Genomic DNA, 22,888 nt, shown 5'->3' on the forward strand with positions numbered 1-22,888 from the left:
TTTCAGACTCTCACCAGGAGTAAGCAATATCTCAAAATGAAACCCTCTAATGGCAGAACAGAGAGGCACCCGGGGAGCCCGGAGGGAGCCGTGCTCTGGTCCAGTGCATGCCCTGCCCTCTGCCTTCTTCCTTGTACTTGAAGGCAGAAGACGTTGTGTCCTGAGCGTGTCAGGCTGACAGCAGTTCAGCTCCCCTGCCCTCCGTACTCCAGAGGCTGGGGGACTACAGGAGAAGGACTAAGCACTAAGGCGACTCAGTCTCCATTGCAGGCACCTTGGCACAGCTCTTGCCTTGCCTGCCAGGGGTCAGGGCTAGGAGTTCGCTTTTCTGGATGATGAACCTTCAAAAGCTGGAATTATGGGAGGGGTTGTTTCATGTGACTGATTAACCACCAGCATGGCCACTGTGGCAGCTGTGACACTCCCAATGGTCTCCACACGGCCAGGAGTTCTTTGCCAGCTCATGGGCATCAGGGCTCAGAAGAAGCTGTCCTTTTCCTTAGAGCTATGTGTAGTTGACATGAACGTAGTAGGACAATCGTGTTCTCCAAGGCTGTCCAGAAGAGCATGGTCCTGCAGAGGAGGGCGCCATGTGAGATGGCTCCCTCAGCCTCACAACCTGAGAGCATTGCAGTGTTCACATCTCTGGTGTTCCTGGTGTCAGTCAGCAAGTGCTGTCATCAGAGCAAGGACTTCAGCAGCACTTTGGGGGTCAGATCTCTTGCAAATAGGATGTGCAGCACTGGGGAAGGACAGGGGGTAATTTTCTACTTCCAGAATTAGTAGCTAGTCCCAGAATGGTTTTCCCAACTTTGCTGGGCCAAGACTGTGTTGGCACTGCTGAGCTTGGCCGGCAAGGCCTCCTCTCAGGGAGAACAAGAGAGAAGCAAATCAGCACTTGCCTTTTCTAGAAATGCACAAGCCAGTTCCTCAACAGCTGTTCTTGTTCCTCCTGCATATTGGCTAGAACAGTTGGACCTGCCTGTGCCGACACTGCAGGTGGAAGGTAATGTCTTGCAGCAGGCTGGTAGCAGAAATCTGATGCTGTGAACTCAAGGAAAGACCTGAATTTCTGTTCCCTATCTGGAGTTACAGAGTATACCCCAGTTTCCCTGCCGCAGGAAGATGACATCTGTGGGGTGTGCCATGGGGTAGGGTCACCAGGTGCATTGCCATTCCGAGATAAAGGCAGTGAGGAGGTCTGGCCCTGGTGGGTTTCTGTCAGCTTGGCATCTCCCCGAGATGCTCATTAGCAGCTGTTCTCACAAGTGTTGGGAGCTTTCAGCACAGTGCGTGAGCTGGGAGCGGAAGGCAGAGCAGCTGGGGATCCCAGGAGCAGCGCAGCTGCTGGTCACACACCGCAACTAATCGGCTCTTTCCTGTATTCATCCCTTTCCTTGTCTCATGTTGTTTCCAGTCCCTTACGTGCAGCTCAGCCACCTAAGCACTGAGTCAGGTACCTTCGACTGTGCATCCGCCTCGGCCCCACTCTGTGTACCGAGTTGAATGACCCTTCGGGTGCATTGCTCTGTCCCAGCATGTCCCGCTGGCCCGCCGCGAGCTAGGCTGATCCATTGTACGACGTGTATGCTGTGGTTTTTCACCTTTCATTTGTATTTTGTTGATTGTTGCATGACTTCAGCTCTGTGGTTTTTTTAGAGTGACGAGACTGACTTTCAAAAGGTCAATCTGTACCACAGCCGCCTTGGTTTGCACACACTCCCCGTGACTGCCCTGCCACAGTTACGCTGCTGGCGTTTGCTCACCTCGGACCTTTTGAAATTGGGCCTTAAACATCTTGCTTTAGACGTGCAAAGTCTTAATTTTGGCAGTGAAGAGTGAGTTTTCTTCCTGAGGGTATAGCTCTTTTTGTGCTTACCCAGTGACACGTACCTGAATTACTGTGGTACTTGCTCTAGGAACTTCCTCCTTTTCTCAGTCCCGCGTTTGTTCTTCCTTGCAGTGCCAGCAGCCAGCATGACCAGGCTGATACGCTCCCGTACTCACTCCTCCTCCAGCGTGGGCTCTCGGGAGAGCGCCCGCAGCCGGTCTCAAACCAGCAACCACGGTGAAGGCCGTGCTGAAACCCCCGAAGGAACTGACCTCCAGGATGCACCTCAAACCATGGAAGTATCCTGTTAGGCCAGAGCCCCTCTTCTGGATTCAGACAACTCCACTCCCCCCCACCGAACCCACTCAGAACCTAGCATTTCATCCAACACGGCATTAACTGTTCTCTCTGACTTGTGCATGCCCATCTGAGCTGCCATCTCCTTGGTAGTCTGTACTTGACATTACTTTGGTCCTTTCTGTATGCCCTTGGCATCAGAGCCTCTTTAAAACTCGTTAACATTCCGCGGTCTTAGTAAATCACATTACTGTACATGCTGATATCATCTCCTGTCTGTGCTGTATATCAATCCAGATGACAGCTGTTGTCTTCCCTGTTCATTTAAATATAATTTCTGTGGCTTTGTGAGGTTTAGAATTGCTTTCTAGTTGTGCTTCTGCTAAAGGACCCTTGTGGTGCAGTTGGTATGGCATCTGTGGGACGTGGGAAAGCAAGACCACGATGGTGTGACGCTCCAGGCGCCGGAGCAGGCGATGCTCTTGGGCAGAGCTGTGCCTGGAGCGCAGAACCCACCAGAAGGTCTTGGTGTTCCTGGACTCTTGGCATGCCAGGCAGCCGTGGGGAAAACAAATGGTCAGAAATACTGTCTTGGTCTCATCCCTGTGTGTGTGTTAAGAAGGAGCGGAGTGATTTCTTACCTGAGCCTCCTGAAAGGGCAAAACAATTAACAAGTAAACTTACACTAACCGAGGTGCACTATTAACTGAGTACAAGGGATTAAACTACAGCAGCCCTGGCTTCCAGCCCCCCTCCGCTGCCCCTCCTGCGGCAGGGCCGGGTGCAGTTAACACCTAGTCACCGTTCTGCCCTGGCACAGGTGAACCTTTCCATCTTCCTTAGAGAAGAGGAGACTGAGGGGTGACCTCATTAATGTTTATAAATATGTAAAGGGCAAGTGTCATGAGGATGGAGCCAGGCTCTTCTCAGTGACATCCCTTGACAGGACAAGGGGCAATGGGTGCAAGCTGGAACACAGGAGGTTCCACATAAATATGAGGAAAAACTTCTTTACAGTGAGGGTGACCGAACACTGGCACAGGCTGCCCAGAGAGGTTGTGGAGTCTCCTTCTCTGGAGACATTCAAAACCCGCCTGGACGCGTTCCTGTGTGACATGATCTAGGCAATCCTGCTCCGGCAGGGGATTGGACTAGATGATCTTTCGAGGTCCCTTCCAATCCCTGACATTCTGTGATTCTGTGAGTAGGTTGTGAAATGGGCAGCAGTGCCCCTTGCCCCGGGGAGATCCAGACATCTCCTGCACTGCCAGCGCTGCTGCCAGCCCCAGGCAGGGTGTCTGCAGGGGGTGTTACCTGGGGCTCAGGAAGCACCAGTGAATGTCAGCGCCAGCAGACGCGCCCTCGTGTGAGTCAGGTGCTATTTACTGTCTTTGTGGGATTCACCCTGCTGCTGCCTTTTAACATCTGGCCGGGTCGCAGAGGGCGGGAGGCAGATGCCTGCTGCGTGCCAGGGTCTGGCTGCTAATGGGAGAAAAGGGATGAGGGGTCAGGCTACTGCTGGCCTCGATAGATGAGCAAAACATCCTTTCGTAACTGTTGAGTATTCCTGACTCGCTGGGAGCCAGCTCCTCCGAGGGTCACGCTCATGTTCTGCTCCATTTCAGGTAGGGAATGGGACTGGGAGGCTCTGCCTGAGGGGGACTTTGTACCAGTTATTAAATAAAGCTGTAACTGAGTTTCGTTGTTGCCCTGTGTGCTCGTGGTGGTTCTCTTGGCACGACCTGACACCCCTGCCGGCTTTGTCAGTTTTGGGGCTCCTGCCGTGAGCTCTGTCCCGGGGAAGGGGCAGCGCTGGGCACCTCTTGCGAGGGGCGTCCTGCGGCAGCGGCGTGGTCGGTGCCCGCGTCCCCTGGTCTAACGGCGCTGGAGAGCTGGCTTCTGCGACGGTGCCGAGAGAAACTTCCAGGTTTGACAGAGGAGACGGAACGACGGGTTGCTGCGAAACGGGCACGCGGTCAGGAGCTGCCCCCGGACAACACGAGCGCTGCAGCCGCCTTCCCTGGTGAGCAGGGCCCTGCCCGCCTCACAGGGGTGACACCACGTGTGCCTGTAGGCGCTGTGACGAGGCGGGTGTCGTGGCACGACGAGGCAGCGGCGGTTTGGGAGGCAGCATGAGGTGGGTCCACACGCCTGCCCGCCGCGCCGCAGCCGGTGCAGGTGGAGCAGAGAGACGTTTAACACAGCCACCTCTTCGCCTTCTGCTTTTCAGATCCAGCTTTTGCTCTCGAGTTTCAGAGGGCTGTCCTCTTCCTTTCAGCTGGGGCTGAGGAGGGGTTAAACTGCTGGTCACAGATGAGTCCCGGTCCTGGGGTGGGCTCCTGCAGCCTCATGCTTTGGGGAAGGTCTGTGTGGGAGAGGGGAGGTGAGACACTGTTCTCATGAATCACAAACTGAATGAAAGGTGGGAAATGGGAAAAATTGGCCAGTTGTATTAATGAGTGAGTAGTGAAGTGACAAAGTGATTAAATGAACAAAAATATGAGTCCACAGAAGACTGTCAAGAGACTTTGTGAAGTTCATTGCTGCTAAATGCAAGTGCTGGAGGGAAAGCAATGTACGCAAGAGCAGAGCTGAGGTATGTGCAGCACCGTGATTTATTGCCAGCCAACGACCCTGAGAAACGATTCTGCCTCGAGTTCCCTTATGAAAATACAGCAACAGCCCAAAAGAAAGGCAAACACTATATTAAAATGACAATGAAATGAGTTAGAGGAAACAATACCGCAGCAGGGGCTGCTGCGAGCTCACCAAGTGCATGGTGACGTGGAGCAGGAGAGCTCAGAGCCACGGGACAAGGAGCCCGGGAGAGTAAATAGATGAGATTTTAGCAATGTGGGATGGGGGCGATTAAGAAGAGAGTTTTGTTGCCATGGTGGTTCACAGGCATAAGCAAGGCAAGATTTGTAGTGAGGGTTGATCATATGTTTTATTACCCCCAAGGATAACTGGGAAAACTCAACTCGTCACATAAGCAAGTGCTTTTCCTGATAAGAACTACAACAATCCAAGGTAAATACAAGTTGAGAAATGAGTTTAATAAAGGACAAAATGTTTCTTTGGGGGGCAAGAGCAACGCCAGCCCAATCCAGGAGCAGAGCTCGAGCTTGGGACAGGCTTCCCTGGGCCGGGCTCCCCAACCACACCGGCACTGGTCCCGCTGGCTGCGGGGTGTGAGCTGGGCACTGCCGGCTGGGGGGACACGGCTGTGCGTTTCCACACCTCGAAGGGCAGCGCGGAGGTCAGGGTCAGGTCCTGGGGAACACCAGGGTGTCTCCCAGGCCCCTTCCTTGTGTCTGGAGTTGGCAGGGCCGGGAGGGGGCTCAGCTGGGTGGGCGGGCAGGTGGAGCCAGCGCTTCCCAGCTCTCCTGCACCCTTAGGACTGCTCAAACACGGGGACAAGCTTGGTCAGGGGCACTCCCAGCCCAAGCGCCCAAAGCTTTGGGTCAGTAAAGGCCTTTCCTTCAGCTGCACAGGGCGAGTCTCGCCGAGCTCAGCTGAAGGCTTCTCTGGGGTCGCTGACGGGACGACACTTCTCACAGCCATGGGCTGAGGTTCCTGCCAGCGCTGCCTGCCCATGGTGTCTCCTGTGCTGGAAGGTGCTGAACGGTACCCAGAAGACTGCGGTCCTTGCGAGGATGCAGCTTCGCTCTGCCGACGCCAGCCCTGTGGCCGCGGGCAGCCCCACGCTGCGCACGCACAGCTGGGCGTGCTCCGTGGTGAGGGGTGATGGATCAGACTCTTCTTGGTGGGGCCAGGTGATGCTGCAAGGAGTAACAGCCAAACACTTCGGTTTGGGAGGCTCAGAACTGGTACTGGGGTTTTCCCTTGTTTTTAAGGCAGGAGGGTGGTGCAGCTGTGGGATGAGATGAGGCGGGACTTGAATCCTTGGAGGGTCCAAGATGGAGCCACAGCCAAGCTGGTGTCAGTCACGCATTGAGGACGGAGCAGGACTGGGGACTTCAAGGGCTCCTTCCTCCCTCCCAAAAAAAACCCCCGCCACCTCCTTTATTTGATCTTAACTCCTGAAACACCCTGGAGGGATGGTTGCTGGGGTTTGCTTTGCCTTGTCCCTCTCCATTGGATCCGAGGTGCATAAGCCAGCACGTTACTGTGGCCCTGCCCACACGTGGCAGGGGGCTGCCCACCAAAGGGCTGGTGGGGGGGATCCTGGCCCATCCTGTGGCTAGAGCAACCCATGGCTATGCTTTTGCCAGCCCTGTGTGCCACATTTCCACCCATGCATTAGGATAAAGCCCCTTTGCCCAGCCCCACTGGCCAGGTTGGGGAGGGGGTGATGGAGGCCCCATTTCATTCACCAGCACTAACCCAAGAAGGTGTTGGGCAGCACAGAGCTGGGCTCCAGGGAGCTGAGCCGCACTGGGCACTGGTTGTGGCACACCAAGGGTTGTCTCTCACAACCCAGGGACCCCAGAGGGGCTTCACCACCAGTTCCAGGAGCAAATGAATCATCTCCCAAACAGACTCAAGCCCTTGCAAGCCAGCAGCGTGTGAGCTCAGCACAGGCTGGGGGGGGGGGGCTGGAACCCCAACAGCTGGTGGGTGGCTGCTTTCCTACAAGCCCTTCTCTGTGTGCTTTTCACACCATCGTGGTGGTTTATGATTGACCAAGAGCTTTCAAGAGCGCACCATAAATAGCAGCAGGATGTTCAGCCGCAGCAGCGTGGCCAGGGCTGGAGGCCACCGAGCAGCCCCATGGAGGGGGGCACTCAGGGCAGGGGGAGCTGGCTGAGCAAAATGGTCTTTGCTTTGAAAAGTGAAACATCCACGTGCATTTGGGAATTGGTCAGTGGGATGTTCCATGCTGGGGTGGCAGCTGCTGGCACTGGATGGGGGCTGGGGTGAGGATGGGGATGGGACCAAGATGCTGCTGGGGCTGTGGCTGCTCCCACATGGTCCAGCCAGGCGCTGGGAGCCGGGAACGCACTGCACCCACCCACGGCCCTGCAGCGTCCACCCACCGCCCCACGGGCAGCACCTCCCGTGGACAGCGCATGGGCCTGGTGCTGCAGGAGCAGCTGGGGAGGCACCGCGGGACCTGCCGTGGTTGGTCTTGGCTGGGGATGGCACTTGTTCTGCCTCAGCTTCCGAGCCTCGGAGCTGGCTCTGCGCGGCCCTCTTTCTCGCCCCTCCCCAGATCCTGTGCAATGGCCGTGGTGCCTTGAGCACCCTCAGGGATATTTTTTATTTTTTTTTTTTTTTAAGGCCTCTGTCCCCGTACCGAGGTCACCGAGGTCCCCCGTGGGGCACAGCCGAGAACCCGCTGGCTGAGTGAAAAGAGAAAACCCCGCTTGGGTGCTGCACGTCACAGGAAGCGGTGGCAGCCCACAGCCCCGGTGCCTCGCAGCCCTCCCCAAAGCCAGGCACCCAGAGCAGCGGGCTGAGGGCGACCCAAGCAGGTCCTGCAGGGGCAGAGGTTGCCCTGCACGAGGGAGCCCCACTGCGCCAGAGGGTCCCCTGAAACCCGGGTGCCCGGGGGACCCACCACGCTGGAGCAGCACCTGCGGTGAAGAGCCCAGCCCTGACGGCTCCTGCGCGATGGTGACAGCAGTGAGGGGCAGGTAAGTGGGGCTCAACACCCCCTGCCCCGCCACCCCCACGGAGGGCAGGGGGGAGGAGAGGGACACCCCTGAGGCTGTGTCCCAACACGGCTGTGCCACAGGGCTGGGAGCTCCGCAGGGGCTGACCCCTCTGCCCAGGGCCCACCGTGCTGCTGGCGCTGGCCCTGAGCCCCTCCGGCCCCGTGGCGGGGGGCCAGGGGCACGTGCTGACCCAGAGGGATGGGGACCCTGCCCAGCCGGGAGACGCCGCCCAGCGCCCTGCCAGAGGCTGCCAACGCCGTTCAGCCCCCGCTGCCCACGGACGCAGGTGAGCGCCCAGCAGCTGCCAGCCTGGCCAGCATCCATCCCACGTTGGGGCTGGGGAGCTCTGAGCCCTCTCCCCTTCCCCGCAGCCCCCAGCGCCTTCCTGGCCCTGGCGCTCTGCGACTTCCCCTCCGGCGCAGGGGCGGCCGCTGTCCTGAGGATGGGCGAGCAGCTCCGCGTCCTCTCCGAGTAAGTCACCGCACTGGGCGGGCGCTTCCGACCAGTGTGAGGCCATGATGGTGTCACCTGTCCTGGGGGGGGGGGTCCCCTCCCTGTGCCCAGCAGCCTCATCCCCCTTCCCCACAGGGACGGGGACTGGTGGCTGGTAGCGTCTGAGTTGTCCGGCAAGAAGTGCCACATCCCCAGCAGCTGCGTGGCCAAGGTCAGGCACAGGTAAATGCTGGGAGGGGAGGGGTCCATCCCTGGGTGGCCCTGGGGACGTGACCCCACCACAGAGAGCCTGGCTGACCCCGAGGCCAAACCCCAGCCACCGTGCCAGGACCCCCTGCTCTGTTTCTCTCCCCGGGCACTGGAGCAGGGCTGGGCTCCGGGAGGCAGCGTGGCGTGCCAGGGTGTCCCCAGGACGCCGTGCTGCCGCACCCCGCGCTGTCCCCTCCGCCCGGCCGGGTGGGAACGGGCCCCGGTGTGCTGGGTGTCCCCGTGCAGCCGGGAGAGGCTCTGCCAGTGCCCGCTGCCCGCGCAGGTGGCTGTACGAGGGCGTCAGCCGGCAGAAGGCGGAGGAGCTGCTGCTCCGGCCAGGCAACCGCAGCGGGTCCTTCCTGGTACGGGAGAGCCAGACCAGGCGAGGTGAGAGGCCGCGGGCCCCGGCTCCCGCAACCCCCCCCCAGCCATCCCCACTGGGGTGCCGAGGGCGCGAGCGGGCCCCAGAGGGGCTGATTCTCCATCGCTCACCCCCGGTGGCAACAGCCTGCCCCAGGCAGCCGTTTCCTGGCGCCGCTGCTCCTCACTCGGTGCTGAGCCTCTGCCACGGGGCCTCAAAAGAAAAAAACACCTGCAGGCTTCCTGCAGCCTTGGGTTACGCAGAGAAAAGGCTCAGGCCCCAAAATAAAATGTGAGGTGAGCCCATGAGGAGACCCCTGTGGGTGCCCGGTGCAGGCAGCTGATGCACCAGCACGGTGCTGCCCGGCCCCGCGGCTGCCTGGGCACCGAGGGGGCCGCGGGGCTGGGCCCCGACAGTGGAGACTCGGGCCCAGAGCCACAGCAACCGCTGCTGAGGGCGCCTGGGACAGGGCAGGCAGCTGCCCGCGGCCATCCCGTGTCCCAGCACTGCCACATCCCCCAGTCTGCAGGTGCCCACGGTGCGGGGCTGGCACAGGGATGGTCGCAGCCACGCAGCCCCATGGGGAGACAGGTGTTGCCGGCCACCCCGTAGGGCGACAAAATCCCCGATGCGGGAGAACACAGGGCAGTGGGGCCAAGCGGGTGGGTGCCCACAGCAGCCTGGCCACGTGCCGCTCGCCCCTGGCCCTGGCAGGCTGCTACTCGCTGTCGGTGCGCCGGGGGGAACACGGCTCCTGGGACTCGGTGACGCACTACCGCATCCACCGCCTGGACAACGGCTGGCTCTACATCTCGCCCGGGCTCACCTTCCCCAGCCTGCACGACCTGGTGGACCACTACTCTGGTAAGATCCTGCCGGCCCTCCAGCACCCCCAGCCTGGGTGGGCAGATGCCCTGTGCCCTGCAGGGAGGGAGGGGGGAAAGGTGGCGGCTGGTGCCCCCCCACCCTGGTGCCCCCAGGGTTGGGGGGCAGGTGGGGGGGACCCTGCTGACGCTGCTGGCTCCCTGCCCAGAGTTTGGAGAGGGGCTGTGCTGCGCCCTCGGGGAACCCTGTTCCACGGAAGGGCCGAGGGTGGCCCCCGTCCCTGCCCTGCCCACTGTTGTGAAGAAGCCATCACTCAACTGGGATGAGATCGACAGGTAGGGACAGCCAGGGAAGGGGCTGGGGCTGCCCTCACCCCCCCTGCCCTCCACCCCAGGGTCTGGGGGCTGACCCTGACCCCCCTCTGTGCCCTGGCACAGCTCCCTCCTGCTCCCGGACGCTGCGTCCCTGCCAGAGGAGGACTCCCCCATCAGCTTGGGCCTGCGGGAAGCCATCAGCTCCTACCTCCTCCTGACCGAGACGGCTGCCCCAGAGCAGGACCCTGCAGGGAAGGGGGCAAAGAGCAGCTGAGGGCAGGGCCCCACGGCTGCAGCCCCACAGCAGACGCCCGGCCCTCGCTATAGCACTCGCCTGGTTGCAGCCACGATCGCTCGCTGGTGCCAGGGGAGCCTGGGGCCATTGGCCTGGACAGGGGACAGCTGAGACCAGTGCTGGAGGGTGCTCGGGGCTGTGATGTCTGAGCACCCCGAGCATCACCCAGCGCCCGTGGGAGAAGGCGGCAGAGGCTGCACGCAGAGGGGGCCCTGCCTGCCCCACAGCCTGCAACGGGGCCCCGCCGACCCGCGCTCCCAGAGCAGCAGGGAAGGGGGATGCAAACGCCCAACAAGCCGAAGCTGGGCCCACGTTGTGGAACACCAACGCCATCAGACCCCTCAAGTTCATGCACAAACTTTTTTGGGGTGGGGGGGGTCCATGCAGGACAGGGCCCAGGAGCTGCAGCCGCCAACCCTCGTGCTCTCACCCCCCATAACTCCCACCTCTGCTTGTCGGGAGCAGCGGAGCAGCAGCCGCGAGGAAACCAGCCTCTTGCTGCACCTGAAGTAGCTGCTTTTTAAACCTTTTAACTCATGGCTTATACTGGGTTTAAGGTCCATAAAACAAGGTCCTGCTGGCCATGCAGCAATAACCATTTATAATATCTTAATTAAAGGACATCTCGGTCACAGTTGAGTTTGTGAATAAATCGCAAACTGCCGGCTGCGACCGCGGGGCAGGTTTCCACCCGCTGCAGCCTGGGGGCCCTGGCACCAGCTTTCCCCAACGGGATGGCTGTGGGTCAGATCACTTACAGCAAATTAATGAGCTCCAGAGGTTTAAAAAAGTTTAATTAACATCACAACTGCTGTTCTAGGAGCAATGGCGAAAGAAAGGGGTCCGTGCCAGGACTAGATGATCCAAAAAGGCAGAATGCACATATTCGTGTCCAACCCCGATCTAAGCTATGCCTCTGGGCTAGACAGGGCCCTACAAGCAGCAGAAATGCCTCAGAACAGCAACACACCCGAGCCTTCGCTTTCAACAGCCCCTTATCAGCCAACAGGGCCTGGGGAAGGCGCCTGGGGCTTCCTCTGCGGTGAGAACCTGGGCAGCAGCAGTTCTGCTGCCTGGTAACATCCCCTCCCTGCCTTCCTCTGCGCCGAGGCCGGGGCAGCACGACCCCCCTCAGCTGCAGGTTTCCCACCTCTGACATGCTCGAATCTCCTCATTTTCATGTCTGACGCGCTTGCTCTCGCAAACCCACCATCGCTTTCTCATTTCCTTCCCCAGAGCAGCGCAGGGCTCACAGACGTGCTCAGCCATCGCCCTCGAGCCCAGGTGTCGTTCTGGCCCAGGACACAGGTCAGGGTTTACACGCCTCAGCCTTGACTTTTCCCTGCAGCCAGCTGAGCCCGCTGCTGTCACCCCTGGGGCCCCCGGGGCAGCTTAGGGGGTTTTGCTTCCTTTATTTTTGCCACTAACCCACATTGTGTGAACGAAGGGCGGCTCCTGGGCCTCCTTCCTCCACCTCCAACCTGGATCCAGTCTGTTGGATGCTCTTACATCACAGCGATCGTTCTACATCGTCCCAGCCCCAAAAGCTCCTGTTTCTGGGCACACTTCACTCCTGCTGGGAAACATCTGCACAGGCCCCCAGAACAGGGGGATCGTGGTCCCCGGGCAGCCGAGGCTGCTGCTGGGGGGATCCCAGGGTGCCCAGCCCGGGGTGCTGCCATCCCCCCTCCCTGCCTCCCGCTGTTAAAGCACTGCAGCCCCAGGTGACATCGCAGGCACAAAGCCAGACGCCGAACCAGGTTTTTCACAGCTGGAAGAGGCAGAGAGCAGGTCCCCACATCTCCCAGCAGCAGCTCTCACCCCAGACAGGGGAGTGCAGAGGCAGGGCTGAAGGGCTGCTGTCCCAGGCAGCGCAGGACCGGGACGCTGAGGGCTGTGAAGGGACAGAACAAGCTCTGAGGAGACCCACCGGTGCCAGGGCAGCAGGGGACATGCCAGCTGCCTCAGCCACCCAGGGGGGGCAGCTGTGGAGACCCAGCAGGGACAGGGGCTGCTGCCTGTCCTCACCAGAGGTGCTCTGAGTGCCCAGGACGCCTGTGGGAAGAGGAGCTTCCCGATGCTCTCGCTGTGTCGGGGGCACACAGAGCTTGCAGAGCTGTGGCCACTTGGCCAGATCAGCCACACTGCTGACAGCACTGACCTCCTCCAAGAGCTTTGCCACCAACTTCCTCCCCAGTGACACCCAGATGTGCAGCCTTGCCTGTGCTCTGCCCCCTCACCCACCTGAAATCAAACTGTTTGAGCATCACTTTCACAAGAGCAGCCACCAAGCTTTTGCTGGGACCAGAGGGACTTCTGGAGGTATTTGGAAGAGCTGCAAAATAGCCAAAGCATCTCCAGTAGCTTTGGGCCTCTATTCAAGGACACAGCCACACAAAGCGGCCCCTTCCCTTGGTGTCCCTTGCAACAGTTTAGGTACTCAATCTGCATCACGTAAAACCACAGTCTGAAGGCTCAGGAGGGGCACACAACTCCCCCCGAGCCCCATGCACCCAATATCCCCCCAATGATGGGAAACAGGGCCCATGCCATCCTTAGAAACTTGGTGTGCAGTGTTAACCAACAGGACTCTGTGGCATCGTTCAGCCTTTACTGACCAAACACCTCAACGGCACACAAGCACCACCAGCAGAAACACCCTGCAGGCAGAGGATGAATTCTGGCTCTTGGGTTGTTTTGTTCTCAGTTTTGCTGTCTGCAGGTATGTTCTAATAGGAAAAAAAAATGGTATTTTCTGTTTTTAACTACCTGCCTGTCTGAACACGGACCTTTTTTGGTTAGCTGTGGCAGGTATTAACCAGAGAAGAGCTGTACATAGCTTTTTCCCCTTCACAAGAGAGTTGCTCTACAAATACTGAAGGATTAGTACAAAGATATGACATACTCTTCTAAACAACTAGAGGTGCTCCACGCCACTGGAAAACCAAACACTAACACTTTTGCAACCTGAAATGCCAGTGCTGCAGCAGCAGGGACAATACTCCAGCATCAAACTGAGCATGAACAAGATCCTCGGTCTAGACCACGATCAACAGTAGATCATGTAATTAGAAGAGATGCTATTTTGGTCAAATAAGAGTATTTAAATGGTTGTGTCACACTCCTTAGGCTGAGGAACTTCACAGTTAATCTACCCACGTGAAGGCGGACAGATGAGTTAGCAACTGCCTCCCGCTGTGAGAGTCTGCCCCTACAAGACTCTTAAGATCAAGCAAGTAAACGAGGGATCTTGGACAACCTCAGATCAGGGGGCACACATTCCCAGAAACAGCGCTAGCCATAGCACAGATTTCATAAGTTATTTCAAATTCCAATCACATCTTCAAAACCTGATTTTGACATTGAAGTGCTCAGCAGAACCTCCCCAATGTGACCGAACCATGAAACACACCCAGATCTGCCATCAGTGGCGGAAGCTTCTCCAGGCCCCACAAGCTGGGCTCTAGCAGTGATGCACCCAGTGGCCTTAAAATCCAGTTTTACAGGAATCTTGTTTTGAGAACAAAATGAGGAAGGGCAATTTGTTAGGACAAGGGAACAAACTTGTTTTCCTCCTGCTGGGGAAACTGAGAGGGGAAGAGCTGGAACCAGAGATGCTTCTGAAGGCACATCGATGCCTGCCCCCGCCTTCAAGCACACCCAGTGCCAAGTACTTTCCTCTCCAGCACTTCCCTCCTCCCGTGCCTGTGCGTTCTCTCTGGCTGGGTTGTTCAAACCCACCCGAAGCTCCGTGCTTTGCCTTCCTGCTACAGCAGCACTCCCTCACCCAGGGAACGCGCAGCTTCCACAGCCAGCTCGCTGCTGCTGCTGCCCCGTGTGACAGTGCTACCAGAGGGTTTGAGCCTCAAAGCAGGCCCTAAAAGGCCGGCTCTGTGTAGCCTTCAGACAGAACCAACTTGCCTTTAGCAATCTTCCTTTCAGCTAAAATAACAGCACGTTCTGAAGCCAACGGCATGTTTTGCAGACAGGGTCTGCTTCTGGGACTGACAACACTGAGTTACAGTCATCACTGACTTGCTTGTGCTTAGTCTGAGGATCCAAGGTCTCTGTTAAATTCCTCACTAATTACAAAGGGCCAGAGATAAACAAGATTGTGAACAACATCTTTGTAGTGTCTTTAACTGACTCGATTCACAGCTCTGGTGCCAGGAGCAGAGATAAATCCTGTAGGAACCAGCACAGGATCTTCTCCTCAGAGCCACCTGCGTGTGTCAACAGAAAGGCCTCGACCATGCTGGCGCAGAAGCGGGGTCATGGACAGCATCACTATGGGGGGGTTACAACCACTAGAGACCCCCAGAGCCCACCCAGGACCCCTTCCCCAATTCAGTACACATGCACAAAGACAGTTACATAATATATTAGCATATGCATAAGGTTTCTTGGAATAGGTGGGCTTTACTCTGAGTTGTATGAATATTCATTTTTCTATAACGTATATAACGAGTGTGCTTTTGTCCCTGGGTGTGCGTGCCAGGAGGAGAGATCCCCCGTGCACCCAGCGCTGCAATAAACCAGTGTCAGCTTTCTAAACTGTCATTTGGGTTAGAGAGTTTTCGTGGGTACTGTTCTCTGGTAACAGCAGCAGCTTTCAGAACGTCGCAGGCACACCACCCACATTGTTCCCTTCTGGCACAACCCTCCCAAACCCACCTGAAACTCAACTGCCAGCCCGCAGCTGCATGGGCAAAACACATTTCCACCTAAAAACTGTATAGAAATTCTGTATTTTTCTCTATGCAGTTTGCACTGTACAGCTGACAGCGCTTGTCCTAACCCACCCGGCCTTGGGAGCTGCTCAGGGAAGCTGCGCCCTCAGGTCTCTGCACTCCTGGAACGACCATCCTGGCTTCACACTCGTCTCCTGGCAGGTAGGTCCCATGCACACACTCCAGATGCTGCAGTGCTGCTCTCCTGGTTAGAGCGGCTCCCTACCCGCAACACTCACGTCTCTCGTGACAGGAATCGTCACGGGGTGAGCCAGCTGCCCCCTCTCCCTGACACTGCCACGGGCGCAGCAGCAGCCCTGCTACGGCATTCGTTGAAACAGGAACAAAAATTAGGGTCAGATGATAATACTAGGTCCTAATGTATCACACACATTAGGATTTGGGAATAAAACGCACAAGCTCCTCACTAAAACGTTATCCAACATAAAACAATACGTAACAGTTTATCTATTAAGAATGTTTATATGAGACAGATCTGGAAAGCCATCATTTCCACGCCTGAGGAACAGTTAAGATCTATATTCCTGTCAGACTACAGCACCTGCATTTCAATACCATGTGAAGAAAAAAAAAAAGTCCGAAATTCTTTTATTGAATAATCATTAATTGAAACAAAGAATTTACTAAGACTTAACCAACAAAAACCTATTTATTTATTCCAAACACCAAGATACAGAAGTTTTCAAGTTTTGCAAATATTGCTCCAAAGCAAAATTCTATGTACAGCGCCCTCGGTTCCCATAGTGCATAAACACAGACGAACACACCGACGTACCCACAGTGCAATGTTTGCTCATTCCATCAAGGCTCCACGTTGCATTCACTTACCAGTGATAGAAAGAAACAGAACAGTGACCTGCCAGACCCAACAGTTGGTCCAGACTAAGAAATAACTTGCAAAAACAGGGAGAGAAATGAATCCAGGCAGAGCACAATAAAGAATCTTTCCTGAACACGAGAAACGCTACTCTACTTTAAATAAATACTTTCAGCCTTTATCTGCAGGGCTTCCCCAGCTCTACTGAAGGAAAACGAGTCTCCAGTATTTGTCACTTGATTCACCCACCAGAACCACCTTTTCTCCCAAATCTTAAGTTCTGCCCTGAGCAAAAAATCAACTGGCAAAGTAAAGACATACAACGAGGAAACAAAAAGCAGCTGCTTGGGAAGGGGACGTTCCATGCTGGAGTGAAGAGTCTGCTCAGGAGTTTAACTGCTGTCAGGCCCTCCGAGGGAGCACAGCTGACTGGGTACCAACACACCTACATCCTTCTCAAGACGCCGGGCACGGCGCTCGCTTCAGATGCCAACCAGGGAACACTTTGTGGTGGGTCTCACCTGAAAACCCCAAGAGCCTCCACGGCTCCCTGGGGGCTCCTGACGCTGTTGGGGTTGGCTGGGTACGGCCGCCTGTCCTACAGCTACACAGTGTGTGTGAATTCCGGTGCCATTAGCAGGAATGCGACAAGGTGTAAGCATCGCTCTCATCTTCAGAGAGTGAAGTGGTTCTTAAATATCAGGTAAGCTTTATTCCAATTGTGTTACAGAAAAATATTTTTCTGCTGTACATATGTTGTATTCACTAGTACTATAAAACTGTGAGACAGATTATTCCCTGAAGTGAGTCTTGGCACCAAAGCCTTAGTTACTACCTAGAGTAGCCTAACTATTCTGTTTTCTGAAGGAAATAAAATACTCACTGTGTAGATACCGTTAACTCCTACGATAATATTGGATATTTCAAGTTTACATGACTCTTTGCAGTACACAAACATTACAGATTCATATCCAGAATTAATAATCCGTACAGTTACGGGCCTTTCAACTACAACTGTGCTTAAATCTTACCCTTTGGTTGGTACCATCACACCCACTAAAGTCAAGGGAACAAATCCAGCTTTTCAAGGACACCCTCCCACTCCAAGAACAGCTCACCAACTTCCACAGTGAACTTAACTCAGCAACGTTTGAGAAGGAAACTAAAGCCACAGCCGTTATTTACGGGGCTGTGATCTGCAGCAGAAAGACTTTGAACGTCTCAAATACTTACAACACACCAGCGTTTCAAAAGGTTCCGTGTAATGTGACTTGAACATAAGCAGCATTTTCACCTTGCTCTCACAAAGTAATACAAACCAGAAAATTAAAACTTAAGGTATAAAAAGGGACTTTGGAACATACACCATTGAAGATAATAACCCACTCACTGTCGGAAAGGACAGCACCTCATGCATAGGTCTTGAGGCTTTATTTACACAAATACAAAATAAACTGATTCCCAAAACCACACATTCATAGAGTAAGTCTTTACAATGAACACGTTCAGAGTACTGAAAAGAGTCTCCGTTGCAAAATATAACCGGAATGGCAATTGTTAACCAAGGGGTAGAGAACGCCATCGCGCCCGGTACAGACCTCGCTGACGTCCGGGCCTCCGAGCGCGTCCCCCCTCTCCTCCCGCAGGGCTCACACCGCCGCAGGGGCACCCCAGAGCACGGCCCCGGGAGGCACAGCACGGCCAGAGCCCAAGGATGCTCATAAACACGATGATGGGTTCCCCCAGTACCAATGGGATAGTGACAGGATAAATATGGAAAACAATCATTTATTCTGAAAATAAGTGCAATCCACCTGTGACCTTCTGCTACATTATTTGACGCAATAGAAGTGGGGTTTAGGCCACTGTTACTTGCAAACTTCCACACAACGGTTTATAGTTAAGAGCTGGACATTCATACTTACTAAGTCTGAAACCTGTTATAACATTTCCTAATGATTAAATACTGTGTGCTATTATGCATAAACCAGAAGGAATAAAACATGACACGAGTCACTTAAACTATGCAAAGTTATTTACAACCTCCGTGAACTAAACATTTTTGGCTCTTAGAACTCTGTTCTTCAGTGGCACAATTTTTAGTCAATTTAATTATGAAAAAATCTACCGTTTCAATGAACAACTTGTAAGGAGTGAAAATTTAAGTATAATTTATCAACCAACACCCAACCTCCGAAGACAACAGTATGACCTCTTCTGTATTGTTTTAATTGCCTAATAAACCCAAAATTATTATGAGATAAAATAACCTTTTTGCTGTTCTTTGAACAGCACTTCTTCACAAATCCCTGAAGTCAATCTGCATCCCATGCAACCAGCATGCTAATTTCATTTAAATATACAGAGCTGTTCACATCAGATGCTCCAACTTCACACCCAGTAACAGTCTCCAACGTTTTCTAGTCTCACGTTGAGCAGCAGAGTGCAATCTGTTGCACCTTGCCTAAGTCCGTTATAAGCTGCTTTATACAATGTTTGAGTTGTGGGAGCCGAGCTAGTGGTTCTGGTGGTTCCAGCTCTCCTGTGTAATCCAGCCAACTCTCCAAAACTGCAAAGAAAAACAAAACCATCACTATGCCAGTTCTCAGCAAACAGACAAGTCACAAAACAGGAATTCTTTAAATCTTTTGTGAATCTTGAGAGCACGGTGGGCAATGTTTTTAACACGTGGTATTTGAGAAATCAGAAAACCAGGCTCCTCTCACCAGTCTTTGCAGAAAAAAGCAGATGTTCCTAGGAGAAAGCAGGGAAGGAAAAGTCAGGACTAGATATTGTGAAATCTGGTGCTAGACTTCCTCTGATCTGCATCCATTCCAGAGCAAGGACACTGCGGTACAGTAAGTTTATACCATGAGAATACCTTTAAGATCAGCATTAGATGCAACTACACCGTATTTTCATTTAAGATCCTAAAAGGACAGGACTCTGCTAATGAAAGAAGTTTCTCATCAATACAGAGCACCCCTGGCCAAGACAGAAAGAACCGGGTAACAGAAAATGGGGATGAAATCCAAAAGCACAAGCAGCACTGCCCACAGAAAATGAATTCCTGCTCTAAAGCTTCTCCGTGGGAAACGAGAACCAGACGCGCTACTGACCAAAGACAACTCAGGCAACAACGTAATACGACCATGAGAAAGGTGGTCACGCTGAACTCAAGTTCAGGGGACGGGACAGTATCACGGAAGGAGACTGAAACCTTGAAGACAGACCACATCTGCCAGGAGAAGCAGCAGGGGCCATCGCCATGAGCCAGGTTACAGGCTAGTTTAACCTACGGGCCACACCTGCTGGAGAACTAGTGGGCATCACCCAACCACCGACACAGCCAGCCTTGAAATAAGAGAATTCCTGATCAGAGCAGCAATGCTCTGAGCAGTCCCCCACCTCAGCAGCAGGTACAAAAAGCCTGACTTTAGTGAACTAGAGCTGTTTCATTTATGAAATAGGCATTATGGTTACAGGCCTGACTGATCTTCGTTACCTGAAATATTCCTTCACTTGTTCAACTTTTCAGTACCTCACTGAACTACAAAGATAGGACTCTTACTTTGGCAAAGGTTCGACTCCTAATACAGCAGGAAAAGCTGCTGCTGTAACCACCACACAACCAATGGTCAGACTTACAGATGTTAAGAACTATCCTGGATTGTTTAAGGCAACATATAAAGGGTTTAGAAGTTTTCCATTACTAGGAAAACAAATTGCAAGAGACATTTAAGTAAAGAATTTGGAAGAGACAAGAAAAGGATAAGAGCCTTCTGCACCAAGAGGCCACCTAGAATAGGCTGAAACAGCCAGCAAGCCCCTGAAGAACAGGGAAGTTCAGATACACAGAAGTGCTATTGAAAATGACAAAAACCTGAAAGCAAAAAGACATGGAAGATAGTCCACTAGATATTCTGATGCAAGTACTTAAAGGTGATCTAACGAGAACTTTTTCTATGAAATTCTGCTCAGTTTTAATTTGATCTTTGTTTTAAAATCCACGCAGTAAATGTGACAAAGCAACACTCACCTCTTCGCAGCTCTGCAGAAGTAAAATTCAAGTTAACATGTTTTGAACAGGTAGTTCAGTTAAATAGTTAATTTTTGAAACAGAAAAATGTTACCTACCATCTAGCTCCTTCTCAATGAAATCCATCCTGTGTATGACTTCATCTTGCAGAGATTCCACATGAGCTAAAAGATTAAGCTGCCACTGCAGCTGCGAGTTCACAACTCCTTCTTTGTCTTTTTCCAGCAATTTCATTTCAATAGCATCCTCTGGAGAGACCTTCTTAGAGACAGACTCTCTTACCTAGCAGAAATGCATACATTAATACTTATTACAGTGAAGCAGAACTGGTGAGCCAGCCTGTGCGAGTCCTTACAGTTACCCAAGCTAATTGCTCAGCTAATCTTAGGCTAGCGGAGGATGGAGACCCACGGAGAAGAGATCATACACAAACAGGAAGGCAGTCTGGGCAAGGAGGTCTAAACACAGACATGCTTTTATAGGTGTTTTGCTAAAACCTATTCTTTGCACTTCACAAGCATCTGATTTTCAAAAGATAACATATATTCACGTAGCTGGGTCCCTGCCAACTTCCAGCTGGAAGATACTGCACTTACTCTGTGCATCCCGGGGAACATTAAAGCCATTTTTAACATGACAGTAATCAACGGAAGAACAAGTGATGTTGCAGTGAGAAGGGATTTTTCCTGAAGGAATCTAATCTCAATTCGACTAAAACTTTCATCGAAGCATCTAGAAAAAAACATTCCCACCAGTTATAAAACCTGACCACGCTGTCAGCAATACTGATTCTACTCTCCTATTTTTTTCATCATTCTGCTGAAATACAACGTGATTTGGAAAAAGGCTCCTAAAGACTGAAGAACTGAAATGTACGCCTTTCTGGGAAACGCAAAGCAATCTCAATTGATTTGACAGACAAGTTAAAACCAACATAAATTACAGCTTACATAAGCATGAAACAAAAGCTAAACAAAGTTTTAATCTAAAGAAGGGAGGTCAGTATTTCCAGAAGCTTTCTAATATTTGTCAGGCTGTATTTCATATGACTTGGCACTAACTAATCAAAGCAAAATTTTTGCACTGGGGTGTAGGAAGGAAAGGCCTCTGAGAGCTGAAAACAAGAATGAACAGTTGAAAAGATAAAACTAGAGTGCTCCAGGAGGAAGAAGATACAGGACTATTCAATAGTGACCATTCTTAAAAATCAGTTCAGGTTACTCCTTTTTTTTCCCCCCCATGAATGCTGCCTGAAGAACCTAGGATCAATTTAGTTAATGTAACTATTAAAAGAAACATGGGAATAAGATGGAAATAACTAAAAGCTGGAATACCAGTGTGTTTGGTAGTATCATACGTACTTGCCCCGTTCTCCATCCCATTGCTAGCGTTTATTTTTGCATTTAGCACACACAAAAGTAAGAAGCAATGAACTGCCAGTGGACCATAATCATGTTCCATAGACTGTGCAGATGATCTAAGGTCCAGAAGTCCTCTTCAACTTAGAATTTTTTTTAATTACAATTTCAAATGGAGGAGTTGATCATGTCTATCATTTTAATTTGGACTAGCAACTTAAATTTAACAGTATAGGAAAAAAATAAGCACAAATATACCAACTAAATACTACTAAAAAGAGCTGAGTTTTGCACTTTGCCAGGCAAACATAGCCTCTGTGCAGAGAGGGTTATCTTAATACAAATACCTTGGAGTAATTGTGTTTGGATTCATTGTCCATCTTGCATATTTCTCGGTCCAGATTCCAGCCAAATCTCTCTGACAGAGCATCATCCCCGTTTTCCCTTATTCTATTTACTCCATCATCGATGGCTGAACCTCTTGTTTCCACAACCAGCCTCTGCTCTATGGCAGGGTAGTACGCCCGAGGCTTCTGGTAACAGTGTTCGCTCATAATGTAGGATTCCTCCACAGAAGGAATGGGTGAGGGTTTCTCAACTGTCCCATTCCAAGTTCTATAACTCGCCGTCTCTTCTTTGCAACAGTTTTCCTCTATGTGAATGATGCGTTTTGTACGAATTTTTTCATCCACTGTAATGTGTTTCCATGGATGGCACCAAAGCTTTAGGTCAGGATGTTCTTTATTTCTGTTCAAATAAAAAAAAAAGTAAAACACCCACCAAATTTAAACTTCAAAGTAACTGAGCAAACTAGCCTATAACATAGAGAATTAAGTAAGAATATTTGAACTACTACATGCTTTAGTCATCGTAATCAGTAAAAAATACCCAAATATTCTGAAATAATATAATTTCACTGACCTCAGCTGTGTATCTTTCTACAACGTTCTGTTAGGTTTGCTATTTGCATTTCTATAACACGGTATATAAGCCAAGTGTTGGCACTAAGAAAAAATTTGAAGAATGTATCAAATAGATACATACAACTTTTCATCAACGTTGCCCTTGAAGGAGCATTTTGCTTCAATATTTGTAATTCATTAACAGCAGAAACTCATTTTCACTGGGATAACTGTAGTAGTATTTTAAACAGGTAAGTCAAGTACACTGAAGGTAAACTAAGATTTTAACAATTTTAAACACCAGTAAAACAAAAAGACCCCCTCAAAAAACTCAGTATCAAACTTTAGCCTGTATTTCCCCAAAATAAACTTTAAAATTCAATCCACTGATGTTTTATAACCCTCTAATAATAACAACAGGTGGGGACTTGGGGTGGTGGTGGCGTAGAACCTCTTTATTTTAAAACTTTAACTTTCCTTTAAATCCCACGATGCTGAGCAAACCCTCCTGCCTGGTACACCAACATGCCGCAGTCCCCCCACCTGCTTCTTATAAAAATGCTTATTTTAATTGTTTTCGAATTGACTAATATGTTATTTATTCCAGCAGCAGGGACAACTAGAGGTATCAGATCCTTACACAAACATAACAAACAAATTTAGAGTGAGTGCTGTAACTGATACTGTACCTCCACGTCTGTCAGGCATTAAAACAGCAGTGAAAAGGAGAGCAAAGCAGAATGAACCTGCTTCTCTTCCAAGGGCAGGCAGCTTA

The 22,888-nt window shown here is 52.4% G+C and overlaps 3 protein-coding genes across 9 annotated transcripts in view; 2 read left to right on the forward strand and 1 right to left on the reverse strand.

Moving 5' to 3' along the window:
* Positions 1-2,488, forward strand: part of NDRG3 (NDRG family member 3) — a 58,807-nt gene extending 56,319 nt beyond the window's left edge. Inside the window, exon 16 of the mRNA XM_068419588.1 lies at positions 1,964-2,488. Within this exon, the coding sequence (XP_068275689.1) occupies positions 1,964-2,142 (179 nt within the window). The 3' untranslated portion in view covers positions 2,143-2,488. The remainder of the gene's footprint in view (positions 1-1,963) is intronic.
* Positions 2,489-7,947: 5,459 nt separating this feature from the next.
* Positions 7,948-10,225, forward strand: SLA2 (Src like adaptor 2). Its single transcript, XM_068419594.1, has 7 exons — positions 7,948-8,035; positions 8,121-8,220; positions 8,338-8,424; positions 8,735-8,838; positions 9,527-9,676; positions 9,846-9,972; positions 10,075-10,225. Exons 1-7 carry the CDS (start codon positions 7,948-7,950, stop codon positions 10,223-10,225), a joined length of 807 nt encoding a protein of 268 aa, XP_068275695.1.
* A 7,361-nt stretch (positions 10,226-17,586) lies between these two features.
* PHF20 (PHD finger protein 20) overlaps positions 17,587-22,888 on the reverse strand; it is a 68,410-nt gene continuing 63,108 nt past the window's right edge. For all 7 annotated transcript variants that reach the window (XM_068419567.1, XM_068419566.1, XM_068419565.1 and 4 more), the window contains 3 exons: positions 21,559-21,958; positions 19,952-20,135; positions 17,587-18,383 (listed from right to left, as the gene is read on the reverse strand). In XM_068419567.1, the coding sequence (XP_068275668.1) occupies positions 18,241-18,383; positions 19,952-20,135; positions 21,559-21,958 (727 nt within the window). In that variant the 3' untranslated portion in view covers positions 17,587-18,240. The remainder of the gene's footprint in view (positions 18,384-19,951; positions 20,136-21,558; positions 21,959-22,888) is intronic.

The sequence above is a fragment of the Nyctibius grandis genome, chromosome 28, assembly GCF_013368605.1.
Source record: "Nyctibius grandis isolate bNycGra1 chromosome 28, bNycGra1.pri, whole genome shotgun sequence".
Classification (NCBI taxonomy): domain Eukaryota; kingdom Metazoa; phylum Chordata; class Aves; order Nyctibiiformes; family Nyctibiidae; genus Nyctibius; species Nyctibius grandis.

What these genes read in the sequence shown, in the direction of transcription:
- SLA2 (XM_068419594.1), top strand. Translation starts at nt 7,948, where the DNA reads ATGGGGACCCTGCCCAGCCGGGAGACGCCGCCCAGCGCCCTGCCAGAG. An exon ending in CCTGGTGGACCACTACTCTG is followed by an intron (nt 9,677 to 9,845) that starts GTAAGATCCTGC and finishes CTCCCTGCCCAG; the next exon opens with AGTTTGGAGAGGGGCTGTGC. An exon ending in AACTGGGATGAGATCGACAG is followed by an intron (nt 9,973 to 10,074) that starts GTAGGGACAGCC and finishes GCCCTGGCACAG; the next exon opens with CTCCCTCCTGCTCCCGGACG.